Raw genomic sequence first — 14,721 nt, 5'->3', positions numbered from 1 at the left:
CTCGCGAGGCTAGAGTCCAACTATTCATCATCTAATTGTGACAGCCTTGTCTTTGTTGTTGGCCCTTGTAATGTTGTCTTATTGAATTAGACAATAGTTTTTTTTAGGGGGGGAGGGGCTGGGGAGTAAAGAAGGAGAAAGGGAGAGAGCAGGGTATAGTGAGGACAATGGCATACCATAGTTGTCATTTGAGGACTGTTGGTTGTTATTACACCATGGACCCTCTTCCAATGTTGGTTTATTCATTTCAATTCATTTATTCAGATGGCAGAACAGGCAAGTCAGAATGTCCTGTAAACAGATGTTATATATACCTTATAGTGGTGTGTAGAACCAAAACGGTCTGCCCTCCTGGAAGTAAGGTCAAATATTTGTGCTTCCATGAATTTACATTTCAAGTTTTACAGAATATTTTCTACTTTGAGATGCAAATGACCTAAAACTGTTTCCCAAACATAAACCTTGGACTCATTCATTATCTACACAAAAAGTTATTTTTTCCCTCATCAACCATTCTTCTTTTTATCCACCTCAAAGGACCTCATAAATGTCAGTTACATTAGATTGAAAGAAGAAAACAGGCTTTTAGTCGTCATGAAGTACTCATTGATGCATATCTGTTCCGCGGAAGAAAACTTGTACACATCTATCTGGCAGACGGGCAGAGCCACTTGTGAGCTTCCTGGTGGACTCTGTATGATGGGGTAAGGTGGGTGAGTCATCCTCTAGGCTTGTCTCTGCTGGCAGTTTGTTGGGCCCCATCTCATCTCAGGGTATTTGAAGGAGTGGTGATGTCAGAGCTGTCACAGCTACACTCTGCCTGAGGCCACACAGACTGCTCCTCTTATTGACGAACACTGGGAGAGTGAGACTGGAATGAATGGACCATACTGTCTCTCTCTTTCACGCCTGCATCTTACCCTCCTCTCTCTCTCACCCTCTTCCTTCCCCACTCCCTGTTTTCTCTGCTGTTTTCTGGCTGGAGGCATGCGTATTCATTTTCCCGGAAGAAATGACCAAAGTCAGCCAATGGGTTTCCAAGAAATGCTGGAACGCTGTGTGAGGCTTGGCATCGCTCCAATGGCTTTTGTTAGACTCAACTGTATCAATTGCATAATAAACACTACACTGCAGGCGTTGTATACAAGCCTATGACTCATATTTCAATGGTATTTCAGAAATAGAAAAACGAATCAGTTTAGCAGGCGGTGTTGTTGAGCTGTTATTTTTGCTTGGTGTTAACTGGTGCACATCACAGGTAGCAGTGTTCTATCACTAAGTAGGATATTAGTGACTCATAGCTGAATTAGTCACACAAGTTGCATAAATTATTTTCAGTCGTCAGCAACACCCTGATTCATATTACCCTTGGTGTGACTTTGTGGAACTACTGTACTGTATAGGAAATGCTTTCTCCTATTTGTAAATATGATATCACCATCTTCTGGTAAAAGATGGTATCACATGTCTGAATCCACCCACAGAGCCTCCTTGCTGTGCTAATTCATTAGGCCTACTTATTACGGTTAATTGGATCAACTATTTTTTACTTTTTGAAGAGGAATTGACCACTCATTTTCAGGTGAGTAAAGGAATGATATTGTATGCTTTGATTATGAGAGTATGAACGCTACATTGCCTATAGAAGGTCTACACCCCCTTGAACTTTTTTTTCACATTTTGTTGTTACCAAGTGGATTGAAATAGATGTAAATTGTATTTTTTTGCCATTAATTCGACACAAAATACTCCATAATGTCAAAGTGGAAAGAAAATTCTACACATTTTTACAACTTAATAAAAAATGTCTAACAAAAACATAGTCGTTGCATAAGTATCCACCCCCTTTGTTTAGGCAAGCCTAAATTAGTTCTGAAGTAAAATGTTTGCTTAACAAATCACATAGTAAGTTATATGGACTTAATAGGGGTTGACATGATTTTTAAATGACTACCACTTCCTCGGTCCCACAAACATTTCACATCTGTAAGGTCCCTCAGGCAAGTATTGAATTTCTAGCAAAGATTCAACTACAATGACCAGGGAGCTTTTTGAAGGCCTCTTAAAGAAGGGCAGTAATTGGTAGATGGGTAACAATAACACATCAGGAATTGTATATATCTTTAAGCACGGTCAAGTTAATAATTATGCTGTGGATGAAGCATTAAACCACCCAGACACATCAAAGATGCAGTCGTCCTTCTGAACTGAGCTGCAGGACAGGAAGGAAACTGCTTAGGGACATCACCATGAGGCCATTGGGGATTTTAAAACAGCTACAGAGTTCAATGGCTGTGATGAGAGAGAACTGAGGATGGATCAGCAACATTGTAGTGACTCCACAATAATTACTTACATGACAGAGTGATAAGAAGAACAAAAATATAAAGATGTTCTTTTAGTTTTTTTTAACATGCATGTGTATGCAAAGTAATACTGAAAAGAAAAAAACATGGCAAAGGAATACAATTTTTTGCCTGAATGCATAGCCTTATGTTTAGGGCAAATCTAACACAACACATTACTGAATAACTGCCTTCTTATTTTCAAGTATGGTGGTGGCTGCATCATGGTATGCAGGTAGCCTAGTGGTTAGAGCGTTGGGCCAGTAACTGAAAGGTTGCTAGATTGAATCCCTGAGCTGACAAGGTAACAATCTGTTGTTCTGCCCCTGAACAAGGCAGTTAACCCACTGTTCCCCTTTAGACTGTCATTGTAAATAAGAATTTGTTCTTAACTGACTTGCCTAGTTAAATAAAAAAGAAAAAAATGCTTGACATTGGCAAAAATTGGGGTGTTTTTCAGGATGAAAAGAAATGGGATAGAGCTAATCATAGCCAAAATCCTAGAGGAAAACCAAAGCAATTGACCTTTCAGCAGGACAATAACCTTCAACATAAAGCCAAATCTACACTGGAGTTGCTTACTAAGAAGACAGTCAATGTTCCTGAGTGGCCAAGTTACAGTTTTGACTTAAATCGGCTTGAAAATCTAAGACTTGAAAATGGCTCTCTAGCCATGATTCCCTACACCTTGACAGAGCTTGAAGAATTTTGAAAAGAATAATGGGCCAATATTGCACAATACAAGTGTGCAAAACTCTTAGAGACTTACCCAAGAAGACTCACATCTGTAATAACTGCCAAAGTTGTTTGTAACATGTATTTGTCACGTCCTGGCCAGTATAAGGGTTAATTAGTATTGTAGTTTGGTCAGGACGTGACAGAGGGTATTTGTTTTATGTGGTTCAGGGTGGTGTGTTTGGTTAAAGGGTGTTTGATTTAGTATTTCTGGGGTTTTGGTTTATAGTCTATGTTTATGTATTTCTATGTGGAGTCTAGTAAGTGTATGTCTATGTTTGGTTAATTGGGGTTGGGACTCTCAGTTGAAGGCAGGTGTTGTCTATCTGCCTTTGATTGAGAGTCCCATATAGTAGGGTGTGTTTGTGTTTGGTATTTGTGGGTGATTGTTCTGTGTTCAGCCCTAGGCTTTGCCAGACTGTTTGTTGTTCGTTCGTTTTCGTGTTTTGGAGTGTTCTTTTGATGGTTAAATAAAAGTCAAAATGAGCATACACGTACCTGCTGCATTTTGGTCCTCTTTCACCGACGACAACTGTGACAGTATTGAATCAGAGGGTTGAATACTAATCTAATCAAGGTATATTAATGTTTAATTTTTAATTTTTTACATTTTCTTCCACTTTGACATAACAGAGTATTTTTTTGTAGATTGTTGACAAAAAAAGACAATTAAATCCATTTCAATCCCACTTTGTAACACAATAAAATGTGAAGAAATCCAAGGAAGGTGTAGACTTTAAAAAAAAAGTTTTATTTAAAGGTATGCAAAATATTTTCCAGCAGTCTCAATGCCACCATCTCAGTGCCCAGAATTAGATGAATGCTAATTTCATTATAGCTCAGTGTATGAGAAAAAAGGACATTCTTCTAGGTTGTCACTAGTTACCACAGCCACAAAGTCAGAATTATGGCTAAACCCCACCTAATTTCTACAATTTATCTTCTTAAAATATATATTTTTTAACCTAACCTTATCCCTATCCACATTGATAAGCGTATGCCTAACCTTAAATTAAAACCAAAAAGCTCATTTTGACTTTGTGGCTGTGCTAACTCGTGACAACCATTCTTCTATGACATTATGCTGATGTCACAATGCAACCGCACTGTGCTGCCCCACTGTCAGACATTCTCACAGCTACAGCTAGTGTCATCATACATCCCTGTGGCACTGTGTGCTGAGACAATCTTGTCCATCGAAGCCCTGTCCCTGTACCCTGTGAAGAGAAGAGAGGAAGCAGGGGGCTGGCGAACACTACGCAGAACCCCCTGTCAACACCAGGAAGAAGGAGCCATGACCGCCCTCCGGGACAGCATGTTATTAGGAGGGAACACATGGAGGAAAGAACTCACCAATGTCACCATGGCAGCCTTCATGCTCCCCGTGCAGCACCTCAATGAGATCACCCCTCTGATTCTGCTGGAGTTCCACCCTGAGGTGGACGCTGACACAGTGGACTGGCTCCTGGGGAAGATCCTTACACCCGAGCCCCTGGGGGGACTAGACCTCTTGGCCAGAGTGATCAGCCGGACCAGGGCCGGGGGTGCCATCATGGTGGTGGGGGCCACCCCAGAGCGGCTGCTCCTGGAGGCTGATGAGGACCTTCTGTTCAGACACAAGCCCTGCTGCCCTATAGGAGGTCAGGCACGGGAGGTGGGGGACCTGGGGGGGACGCGCCCCACGGAGGGGGTGTATGGGATGCTGTCATCGGCTGAGTGTGTGACCCTGGTGCAGAGGATCCTGGCCAGGCTGAGAGTGGGGGAGGGGGAGGAAATCCAGGTGTTCCAGCAGATTCCCCTCCTCCCAGGAGAACCAGTGATGTCCAGTCTGTCCCGCTTAAGAGTCCTAACTAGCATCTACCCCCTACATGAAGCCCCGCTGCTTCAGAGCCTCCAGGGGAGGTGGTGGGCTGGCTGGTGTGGCCTCAAACCCTTCAGCCAGAGAGAGCATTGGCAGCTGCTGGAAGATATCAGGGCTTATTTCGGGGAGGCGGTGGCCCTCTACTTTGGGTTTGAGGGTTCGCTGGTCAGTGCTCTCCTCCTGAAATCCACGTTGTCCATGTTTCTCTCCTTCTACCCCCTCAGGCTGGGGAACAACCTGGTCTTTTTCACCCTCTCCAGTGTGGTGTGGTCAGAGCTGTTCCTGCAGGGCTGGGGGGAGAAGAGCAAAGCCCTGCAGAGGGACTGGGGGACTGTGGTCACTCATCAGTCACACAGTCACTCATCAACAGCAGCAGCGGTGCCCAGGGTGGCACAGGTCACAGCACCACAACAGACTCTGATTGATGCCCACCCTTTTGGAAAGATGAGCTTGAGGAGACTGCAACACTCCGTTGCCTTCCTAACCTGCACCCTCTGCCTCTCCTCCATCCTGATCCTGATGTATTTACACCTAGATGGACTAGTGGGGGACTTCCTCCTGAGAGAAGAGCTCAGTTTCCTCTTTCACAACATCCTTGTCTACCTCCCCAAAATCGCCCTCACGGTTGCCATGGCAGGGATGGACTGTGTTGCATTCCAACTGTCCCAAGGCCTCAGCCTTGATCCCGAGCCGCCAGGGCAACAGTCACCAAGGCAACAGCCCCTGCTCCCTGAGGTTATCCTATCCTGCCTCTTCAACCACTTTTCCATCCACTTCTACAGGGCTCTGGTCCTGAATGACCTCACCATGGTGCGCTTCCACCTGTCTGTACAGCTGGCCACCCACCTGGGCATCAAGCTGCTGTCCGCCACACTATTGTGCCACCTGAGGAGGATGAGGACGCCCCCTGGCCGCGCCCACCAGGAACATCAGTCTCCTGTCCTTAGACAGATCACAGAGCAGAGCAACAGACCACCGTGTGACACCCAGACCTGGAGCTACCTGGAGCTCCTCATCTCCTACTGCCACGTCATGTTCTTCTCAGGCATCTACCCCCAGTGTGCCCTCTGGTGCCTGTTGACCATCATAGCTAAATCCTGCATGGACTTGTGGCACCTGTGTTCAGGCGCACGCCGCCCCTTCCCCAGAACATCCCCTGGGGGTAACGTTTTGTGGCAGCGGGTCTTCTGTGGCTTTGAGGCCCTGGCTGTCCTGCTCAACTCCCTCCTGCTGTGGTCCTCTCTGGAGTTCAGGCTTCTCTTCCTGAGTTATACTGGGTGGGAAATGCTCAGGGCCTTCCTCCTGCTGCAGCTGTTGCTGCTGAGCCTGAGAGGGGCGGTCACCTACCTGCTACTCCACCTGGCCTGGTTTGTTGGCAGAAAGGCAGAGACTCGCCAACCCCACCTCCACAGGCTCCATCACCCCCCGCACCACCAACAGCAGCAGCAGCACTCTCACATACTGTAGAGATGCAGCAGCCACTCAGCTTTAGGCTTTGTGGGAGGATCATTGTGTCCTGCAAATAAAGTGAGGAATGAGGATTGACATAGGTGTGCTGTTTGTCTGTGTGTGTAGGGATATCATTTTTCTTTTACAGAGTCTATCAACTTTGGCATTAGAGTACAGAAAGCTTTCTCAAACAAATCAAGCTCACACATCTATATCTGGGATCTTTAGAGGGTCATTTTTAACCGTTGTCCCATCTACTGTAGGCTATGCCCAGGCTTTGGCCTACGCTGAATGGTGATAACAGTCAGACAATTAACACTGTGACTGGAGTCCTTCCGCCCTGGCAGTAGAACTGACAGATGGTGCTAAGCAAGGCTAAACTCAGTGGTCATGTCTGTGACCTCACAGATTAGACACTCTCCACTGAGTCTGATCACAGACCGGAGAAAGTCCTCCTGTTTTAATGATCAGCTTTTTGAGACTATATGTTTGTTAAACACATGACCTAGCTACAGTATGTATCAAATGTGTATCTGCATTAATAAAGATACTGCACATTACTAGATTACAGTGGCATTTTACAGTGTTTATGGACTTACACCCAGGGCTTCCAGTGCCATAAGAGGGTGCTGCTAGCCTTTGATCCTTCAAACATTGCTATTGCTTTCTAAATTGCAACTCAGAAATAGCAGGTAGTCCCCTGGGTTCTTTATTCTCCATTTTAAGATATAACTTAAAAATAATATAATGGGAAAGTTATTGTAGTTCTAGACTTTGGCCTAAACTGCTCCGCCCTCAATTGTAAGGCTCTCCAGAGGGTGGTGCGTTCTGCACAACGCATCACTGGGGGCAAACTACCTGCCCTCCAGGACACCTACAGCACCCGATGTCACAAGAAGGCCAAAAAGATCATCAAGGACAACAACCACCCGAGCCACTGCCTGTTCACCCCGCTATCATCCAGAAGCTGGGACCGAGAGACTGAAAAACAGCTTCTATCTCAAGGCCATCAGACTGTTAAACAGCCATCACTAACATTGAGTGGCTGCTGCCTACATACTGACTCAAATCTCTAGCCACTTTAATAATTAATAATTGGCTGCAATATATATGTATCACTTGTCACTTTAAACAATGCCACTTTATATAATGATTACACGCCCTACATTACTCATCTCATATGTATATACTGTATCTTATACCATCTACTGCATCTTGCCTATGCCGCACGGCCATTGCTCATCCATATATTTATATGTACATAATCTTATTCATCTCTTTACACTTGTGTATATAAGGTAGTTGCTGTGAAATTGTTAGATTACTTGTTAGATATTACTGCACTGTCAGAACTAGAAGCACAAGCATTTCACAACACTCACATTAACATCTGCTAACCATGTGTATGTAACCAATAACATTTGATTTGATTTTAAATGAATCTGCTGATGACAAGACTCTTAGTATTGAACAATATAGACTGTTCTGTTTTGTCATTCTATGTTACCTGCCAACAGGAAAGTAGTGAAACCTCGACTCAAACATTTCTGGTGTTAAAACAGAACCCTGTTTCCACTATTCATCTGAGTCACATCATGACAGTGTTTTATATGTGGATGGACTCAACTTTGGTTACTCCATGTCATTAAGGACAGTAATGTTCATAATGAGTTGTCAGTGGTACAGTATCTGAGATGGGAAGGGCTGATCCCAGCCAATCATTGAGAGACCAGAAAGCTGTCTGCCTCACCTCTAACTTGTGACTTATGGCAGATAGAGAGACCCACAGTGAAACAACTTTAGCCACAGAGTCCCGAGCTCATGTTGAAGTAGACTGGGTGGGTTATGGTCAGCTAACTATGCTTGCTGAGTCAAACATGGTTGCACCCAGGATAATAGTCATCTGGTTTTCAAAATGCATCTGGGTTCAAGCATATAACAAAAAAATGTAAATGCCAATTACTGTAGGTCCTTGTTTGTTCACTGTCACACGTGACTATAACATGAAGGACAGGAACTTTCCTGTAGCAAGATAAATTAGATAGAGTTGATTTGAAAAGGATATTTAATGTATGCACTTAATTTCTCCTCATTGGATTGTATTAACAAATTGTACAATACTGATAAGCAGAGCCTGATGGGACACAACTGAGATATGTACGGACTGAGATATGATTACGGCATTTGTGCATTTATTGAAACATTTATGGTAGTTTTGATTACCTTCCAATTTATGCAATTCTTGATAATGACATTTCTCTGAATTGTGGATGACATTTTGATCGAACACTGAACAGCAGTTAAACCTTTACAAGCAGAGCAGTTAAATGAGAGAGGGTGTATTTTGTACATTGTGAATGTTTGTCATGAAATTGTGATGTTATATCCAAAACAGATGTTAGTCTTACAAATTATGGAATGTTCAAGCTAATACTAATTCAAGTTTCTGCCATCGTAGTGAATTATGCAGTTCTACCATCCTAGTCATTTGAAATGTTAATGGTATAGAAGTCATGGTATTGGTGACCTCCAGTATCAGTCCTGTTCCCGTGGCAGTGACCCGTTCACCATACCTGCCTCCCAACGCTGCCACAGAGGAGTTTTTTGGCCGCTTGCCTTGTAAACCTTGGGCTCCTGGAGAGATAATGCAGGACACAGGAAATGGATTTAGCTAGTCTGATTAGCAGGTTAGGTTTTCTTACATGTCAGTCAATCTCCATTTAGCCACACACAGAACTTGAATATAACCACATCCCTTGTCAGATGTCAAACATTATAGGCCAGTTACTTCTGAAAAGAAATGTTGAGGTCAGCTTTGCCAGTGTAAATACACCGCTTCTAAACAGAGCTACTGTTACATTGCTAGCAGAGACAGACATACAGTATAATTGCAATCAAAGCTTGTGAGTGAATGACATGTTGTGTTCCTGTCACAGGGAGGATACTTCTAGGAAAGTAGAGCTGTACCTGTGTTTGTCCAGGGTTCTCCCTAGCACTCTTAGGATTGGGAGGAGGCCAGGTGCGATCCAACTTCCCCGTGGAATGTCGGCCATCAACTGCAGAAAGGCAGGATAAGGAATAAGGAAATAAGGAAATGGGATAAGGAAAGGATTTACAGACTGATCAAGCAGGCTCCAAAACACTGCTAAGTAAAAATACAAACTCCTTCTAGACTCTGTACCATTTGAAAATGTATCCATTGCAATTACAATAATTCATATTGTAATTCCTCCGATGGCTATTTTTGGAACTAGTTCATTTTATTTGAATCATGCTAGAAGTCAAAGAAATGATCTTCTTCTGTCTGTCCCCCCAGACCCCTAATATCAATGGTCACAGGTCACAGGTCACAGCCATATATATATATATATAAACATCCCCATGTCCACAAGTTTATCAATCTAGAATATACACACTCATATGATTCTACATTACATGACAGGAATAAGCTGTGACTGCACTGTGCTCACAGAACCCTAACCCCTTGCTGCCCCCCAAGACATATCTGCCATCTCAAACATGCAGATGCCCAGAACACCCTTGATCTGAACTTCCTGGCCATTGTACTGCTGTGGTAACTTTGGTTACATCCTACAAAGCCCCCCTGTGGCATGTGCTGCTGATTCAGATAAGTGTTCAGCCAGAGTGATCTTGCCCTAACCGCTGGTGACAGGGGTGACACTAAGTTGACGACAATACTGTGCCCATAATAACATTATCTGATGCTAATGCAAATAGGCAGACATTAAAGTGCTTGGGCTGAGATGAATGTGTGCTGTGGAATGAATGAGGCTATAACTGGCTTATCCACTTGCCTTCAGCTAGGTGCATTTATCATACGTTGACGCAACACCATATCATGATGGTACAAACAAATAGTTTTTGCAAAAATTCTAACATGTGACTCTCCCCCTCACTTTGACCCCAATTCAAACACAAAGGAATTCTACATGTAATACAGGACATGTCCACTGACCTGATGCTGTGAAAGAGGAGGTGGATGAGGGAATGAGTGTGGTAGGTGGGTCTGGGCTGGGGTCCTCTGTGCCGTCTGGCCTGCCTCCACTGATTCCTGCCTCTCCGTACAGACTACACCTCTGCCTGCGCAGCTCCTCCTCCCTCTCCCTGGCTTCCCGGATGTCCTTCTCCACCTCCGGCTTCATGGCCAGTGAGGGACGCAGCTTAAAGAAGAGGTTCTCCCTGAGGATGTCAGAGCCCTCGTCCTCATCCCCTGGCTGTTCTCCCCTCACCTCATCCGTGGCCTCCTCCTCTGTAGAGACATTGCCCTCCATACTTAGGCAGTCTAGGCTTCTGTAGAGGCGCTGGGCTCCTCTGTCTCGGTTCGGATAGTGGGCTATGATTGTGTCGTCACTTTCCAGAATAACCACCTTCCTCGCTGCTCCTTTACCGGCAGGTTGGTTCTCTGCACTTGGGTTTTGGCCTGAGCTAGCATCCTTTTGGCCCTTTAAGTCAAACATCTGGTGGGAGTGGGCTCTTGAGAGAGGGCAGCCTTTAAAAGAGACAAGCTCCATGCTACGCGTCCTCTCCAGCACAGAGGGGTAGACATGACCTCTCATCCCCAGGCCTGCTGTGGGGGGTCTCCTGTGCCTGGTGGGTCCTTCTGCATTGCCTTGTTGGAAGGCTTCAAACAGCAGCTTACTCTCCCTCATCTGGCGTACTGTTCCCTTGCTGTAGACTCCAGGGATCTTCCCCATGTTCACCAGGACAAGCTCCCTCTGGATCTCCTGGCTGATCTCCTTCTGCATCTTCTTCTCTGAGAACTGCCAGTCAGCGCCCTGCCCCGGCCCTGCCTTAGAGGACAGTGTCTTAGCCAGTAGGGGAGTCTTCATCAGGGGGATGTCTACCACCTCCTGACCTTCCTGGGTGTTTGACATGCACCTGGACCGCCGCAGGCTCTGCTCCCTCTCAGCAGATTGCCGGATCTCCCTCTTGATGGGAGTCTCTTTCTGGGGTGGGGGAGCCTTGTTCTCGATGATGGGGGATGTGGTCGTGTGGATCTCGTGTGTGCCGACAGGGGAAAAGTCAGTGGACACCCCGCTGTCACTCTGGTCATCGTCACTGCATTCCATCTCAATCCTGACCATAGGTTGGACACTGAGCTGGGCAGAAGGATGAGACTGGACCTCCTCCACTTTCTCTCCTGCCACTGTTTCAATATCTTCTTTCTCTGGAATCTCTGAGTCTTCCTCACTTACCGCTGCCCTCTCTTCCACCTCGACAGTCTGTACTCTCTCTCCCTGCTCTCTCTCTTCACCGCTTCCCTCACTCTCTCCTTCCTCTTCTTCTTCCTCTTCCTTCCTAAACTCGATTCTCTCTACCTCCTGGTAGCCTGTATCCTGACTGGTTGTCTTCATGGTTTCCTGGTGTGAGGGTGGAGGCTCCTGTGGCACCTGTTGTCCATCCTGTCTCTGTTGCACCAGATGCAGGCGATGCAGCAGCTGCTCCCCCTGCTGAATATCTTCAGCTACTGTCAGGCTGCCAGCCTCCTGCTGCTCCTGCTGCTCAGAGGCAGGTGACTGAGGCGAGGGCACTGTTACCTGTTCTCTGGATAAGCCTCTTGAAATAGATCGGTGAGGCTGGAGGCACTGGACATCACTGCTAGCACTGTCTCTCCTGACCCACTCGTCTTTGGTCATGTCGTAGTCTAGTGATCTACCATCGACCATGTCCTCAACATCATTGTTACTCTCGTCTGAATGTTCTAGCTCTATGATGGTCCCTTCATGGGTTGGATGACTATTGCTGTCAAGGCAGTGCTCTGGCTCAGACTCCCTTGTCTGTGATGATGGGACAGGATCTGTCTCTTTCAGAATGCTGGCTTCCATGTTCGGATGAGGCTGCTCAGGGCTACTGGCACCCACTGCTTTATATTCGTCTGTTGGTGGTGGCGTGGCAGAGCCAGGTCTTTCAGTCAGCACTGTGATATCCACAGATCCTCCCTTCTTCGGTTCAGTCAGCTGCTCCTCGTCCACTGTTACTGTAGCCATGTCCATGACTGGAGTGCTGCTAGGCTGCTCAGATTGGACTCCATCTAAGCTCCTGGGATTTTCTTTAGCCTCTGTGACGCTTATGGCCCCAACATTGGGCTCCATAGTGCTGCCCTCTTCTGGACAAGAGGGGTCTTTGCATGGTGGGGGAAGGATGAAGACGTGGTCATCCTCCTCCACCCTATCAGGGTGGCCTGCGCTGACCAAAGGGGGAGGTGGTATGACAGCCTGCCAGGCCTCACAGGGCTTTTCCCCAGATGTCAGGGAGGAGTTGTCTTTGGCCGTATCTGTGTCCTCTGCCGGTTTACAGCCAACCTCCATCCAGAGACCACAATCCTCCTGGGAGACTGGACTCTTAGGAGATCGGGGGCTGACCATGGGCTCTGTTTCCATAGTGATGGGGTATAACTTCACACCTGTTAATATTTTATTTTTCTCCTTTCACTGTCTTTGGTTTCAGTCTCACAATCTGAAAAATATGTTAATGACTTTGAAATTAGAGGCATGTTATTTGAGACCCTTCAAAAAACATACACCACAAGGCTTAGATGGTCTACCATTCAGTAAACCAAATAGTTACAAAATGTGTTGAAGTCTTTCAAGTGTGTACTAAAAATGTCAATTTTTATAACAATGTCGTAGATGTCAGGTATTACCAGCAGAAATAGGACAATAAAGTAAATGTTTGTGAATCTGCTGTTGCCCAAGTTTCTTTTGAGGACTGCTGTCAGATCAGTTGAAAGAAAGGTTGACTGTCATTATGCCAGCTTTGGCCTGGCATAATGTGACTTTATGGGAATTGATTACAGTATGAGAGTTTCACATCACTAAAACATGGAACTTGGATTTTATAAATATATACTCACAAATTGCAACTTCACCTTTTAACCTTTCAAGCTTTAAAATTAAGGAATGATCTGAAAGTTGTAGTGCATTCTGTTCTCTCACCTGACATATTTACTAGCTGACACTACAATGGTGATGCAGTTGACCTGAGCAGAGTTCTGCTTACTAGGGGGAAGAGTAATCAGCTTTTCACTGTCTGGCACATCCACTATGCATCTGCTACAGGAGCCTCCTTCACAGCCTTCTCCTCCAGAGCCATATCACTTTCAGCCTTAAACTCAAAACATTGACTTCATGACAACATACTAATTTAAACTCCAGCCAGTTTAGAGAGCTCTATCTGTGAGAACCAGTGAACCACATTATGAAAATTCATGTTTACTGTATGTCATTTGCATGAATGTCTCCAGACACCACACCTGTTAAGATGACACCAGATGTTTTACGATGCATAATGGCAAACTGATCAGAACTGTCATTGTCATTGAGGTTATGCAGTTCTGTCTGTCATCATGAATAATTACAAATGCTCCCATGTAATCTACAGATGCAGGATCTTAATTTTAAGACAGTTTGCTACAGCAGGAAAATAATCATGCAGCAGCAGGAAATGTGAATTATTGTGTGGATTATAATTAAATGCCATTTTTGTAGGGGTTGACACATTTTTTGTTAGGGCAAATCAAGTCTGAAATTTCAAAGTGGAAATTACAAACTTTAGAAGCCTTTTATAAACACTACAAGTTTGTGTTTTCTGTAGTGCAGGAAAATTCTTAGCAACAAAAGAGTGATGAAATGAAATTCCTAGGTCTGTAGTCACCTCAGGTGCAGGTGAGATTTATATGTCTATATTTACTCTCAGGCTTATAGCCATATTCCAGCCCTGGATTATCAAAAAGCCAGCCACACTATGTATGAAGTGATTGCATCGCAACACAACATATTAATGATATTTAATGAGTTTATCTCCTCCATTAAGGGGAAGTCAGCCAAACATTTCTCAGTGATACATATACAAGCTCTTCCTTGAAAACCACAATTAATTATACATATTACCTCCTGAAATATCAAATATCCTGAAATCTCAAATATTTAAAGCTTTTTGTGGGAATGTATGCATCTATTTTAAAGTAAAGCTAGACGCTTGTTTCAAGAGTATGAGTTGTTACTTCATGATCAATAATAACAGCCATACTGTTCAAAACCATTATTATTCGTTTATGAAAACTAAATGGGTTATGGAAATTAAATGTAAATGAATCATATGGATCTGTGAGTGCTATTAATGACAAAACGTTGGTAACTAACAGTATAATATCAGAATACGGCAAGGTACTGTAAAATGAATAATAAGAAAGAGACCCACCTGTTTGCAGTGCCGTGTCTGTGTCCAGGCTTCTGTCTGAATGATGCTGCTAGGCTGCTGCTGAGACCCGTGAGAGGTGAGACTGCCTGTCACTCAAACGGCGACGGGGCT

General features: G+C 44.7%; 2 protein-coding genes across 2 annotated transcripts; one reads left to right on the top strand and one right to left on the bottom strand.

Annotated features, from left to right (window-relative positions):
• The first annotated feature begins 4,161 nt into the window (after positions 1-4,161).
• On the top strand, positions 4,162-6,408 carry LOC115195069 (anoctamin-10-like). Its single transcript, XM_029754932.1, has one exon. The coding sequence runs from the start codon at positions 4,162-4,164 to the stop codon at positions 6,406-6,408; it is 2,247 nt and encodes a 748-aa protein (XP_029610792.1).
• Positions 6,409-8,565: 2,157 nt separating this feature from the next.
• LOC115201176 (uncharacterized) lies at positions 8,566-14,638 on the bottom strand. The gene is made up of 4 exons (XM_029764559.1): positions 14,611-14,638; positions 10,367-12,867; positions 9,358-9,446; positions 8,566-9,024 (listed from the first exon to the last, which is right to left on the bottom strand). The coding sequence occupies exons 2-4, from the start codon at positions 12,789-12,791 to the stop codon at positions 8,926-8,928; spliced, it is 2,613 nt and encodes an 870-aa protein (XP_029620419.1). The 5' UTR covers positions 12,792-12,867; positions 14,611-14,638; the 3' UTR covers positions 8,566-8,925.
• Between the last annotated feature and the right edge of the window lie 83 nt (positions 14,639-14,721).

Source organism: Salmo trutta, chromosome 1, assembly GCF_901001165.1.
Source record: "Salmo trutta chromosome 1, fSalTru1.1, whole genome shotgun sequence".
Classification (NCBI taxonomy): Eukaryota; Metazoa; Chordata; class Actinopteri; order Salmoniformes; family Salmonidae; genus Salmo; species Salmo trutta.
The sequence above is the reverse complement of the archived record's forward strand: the minus strand, read 5'-3'. Positions and strand labels throughout refer to the sequence as shown.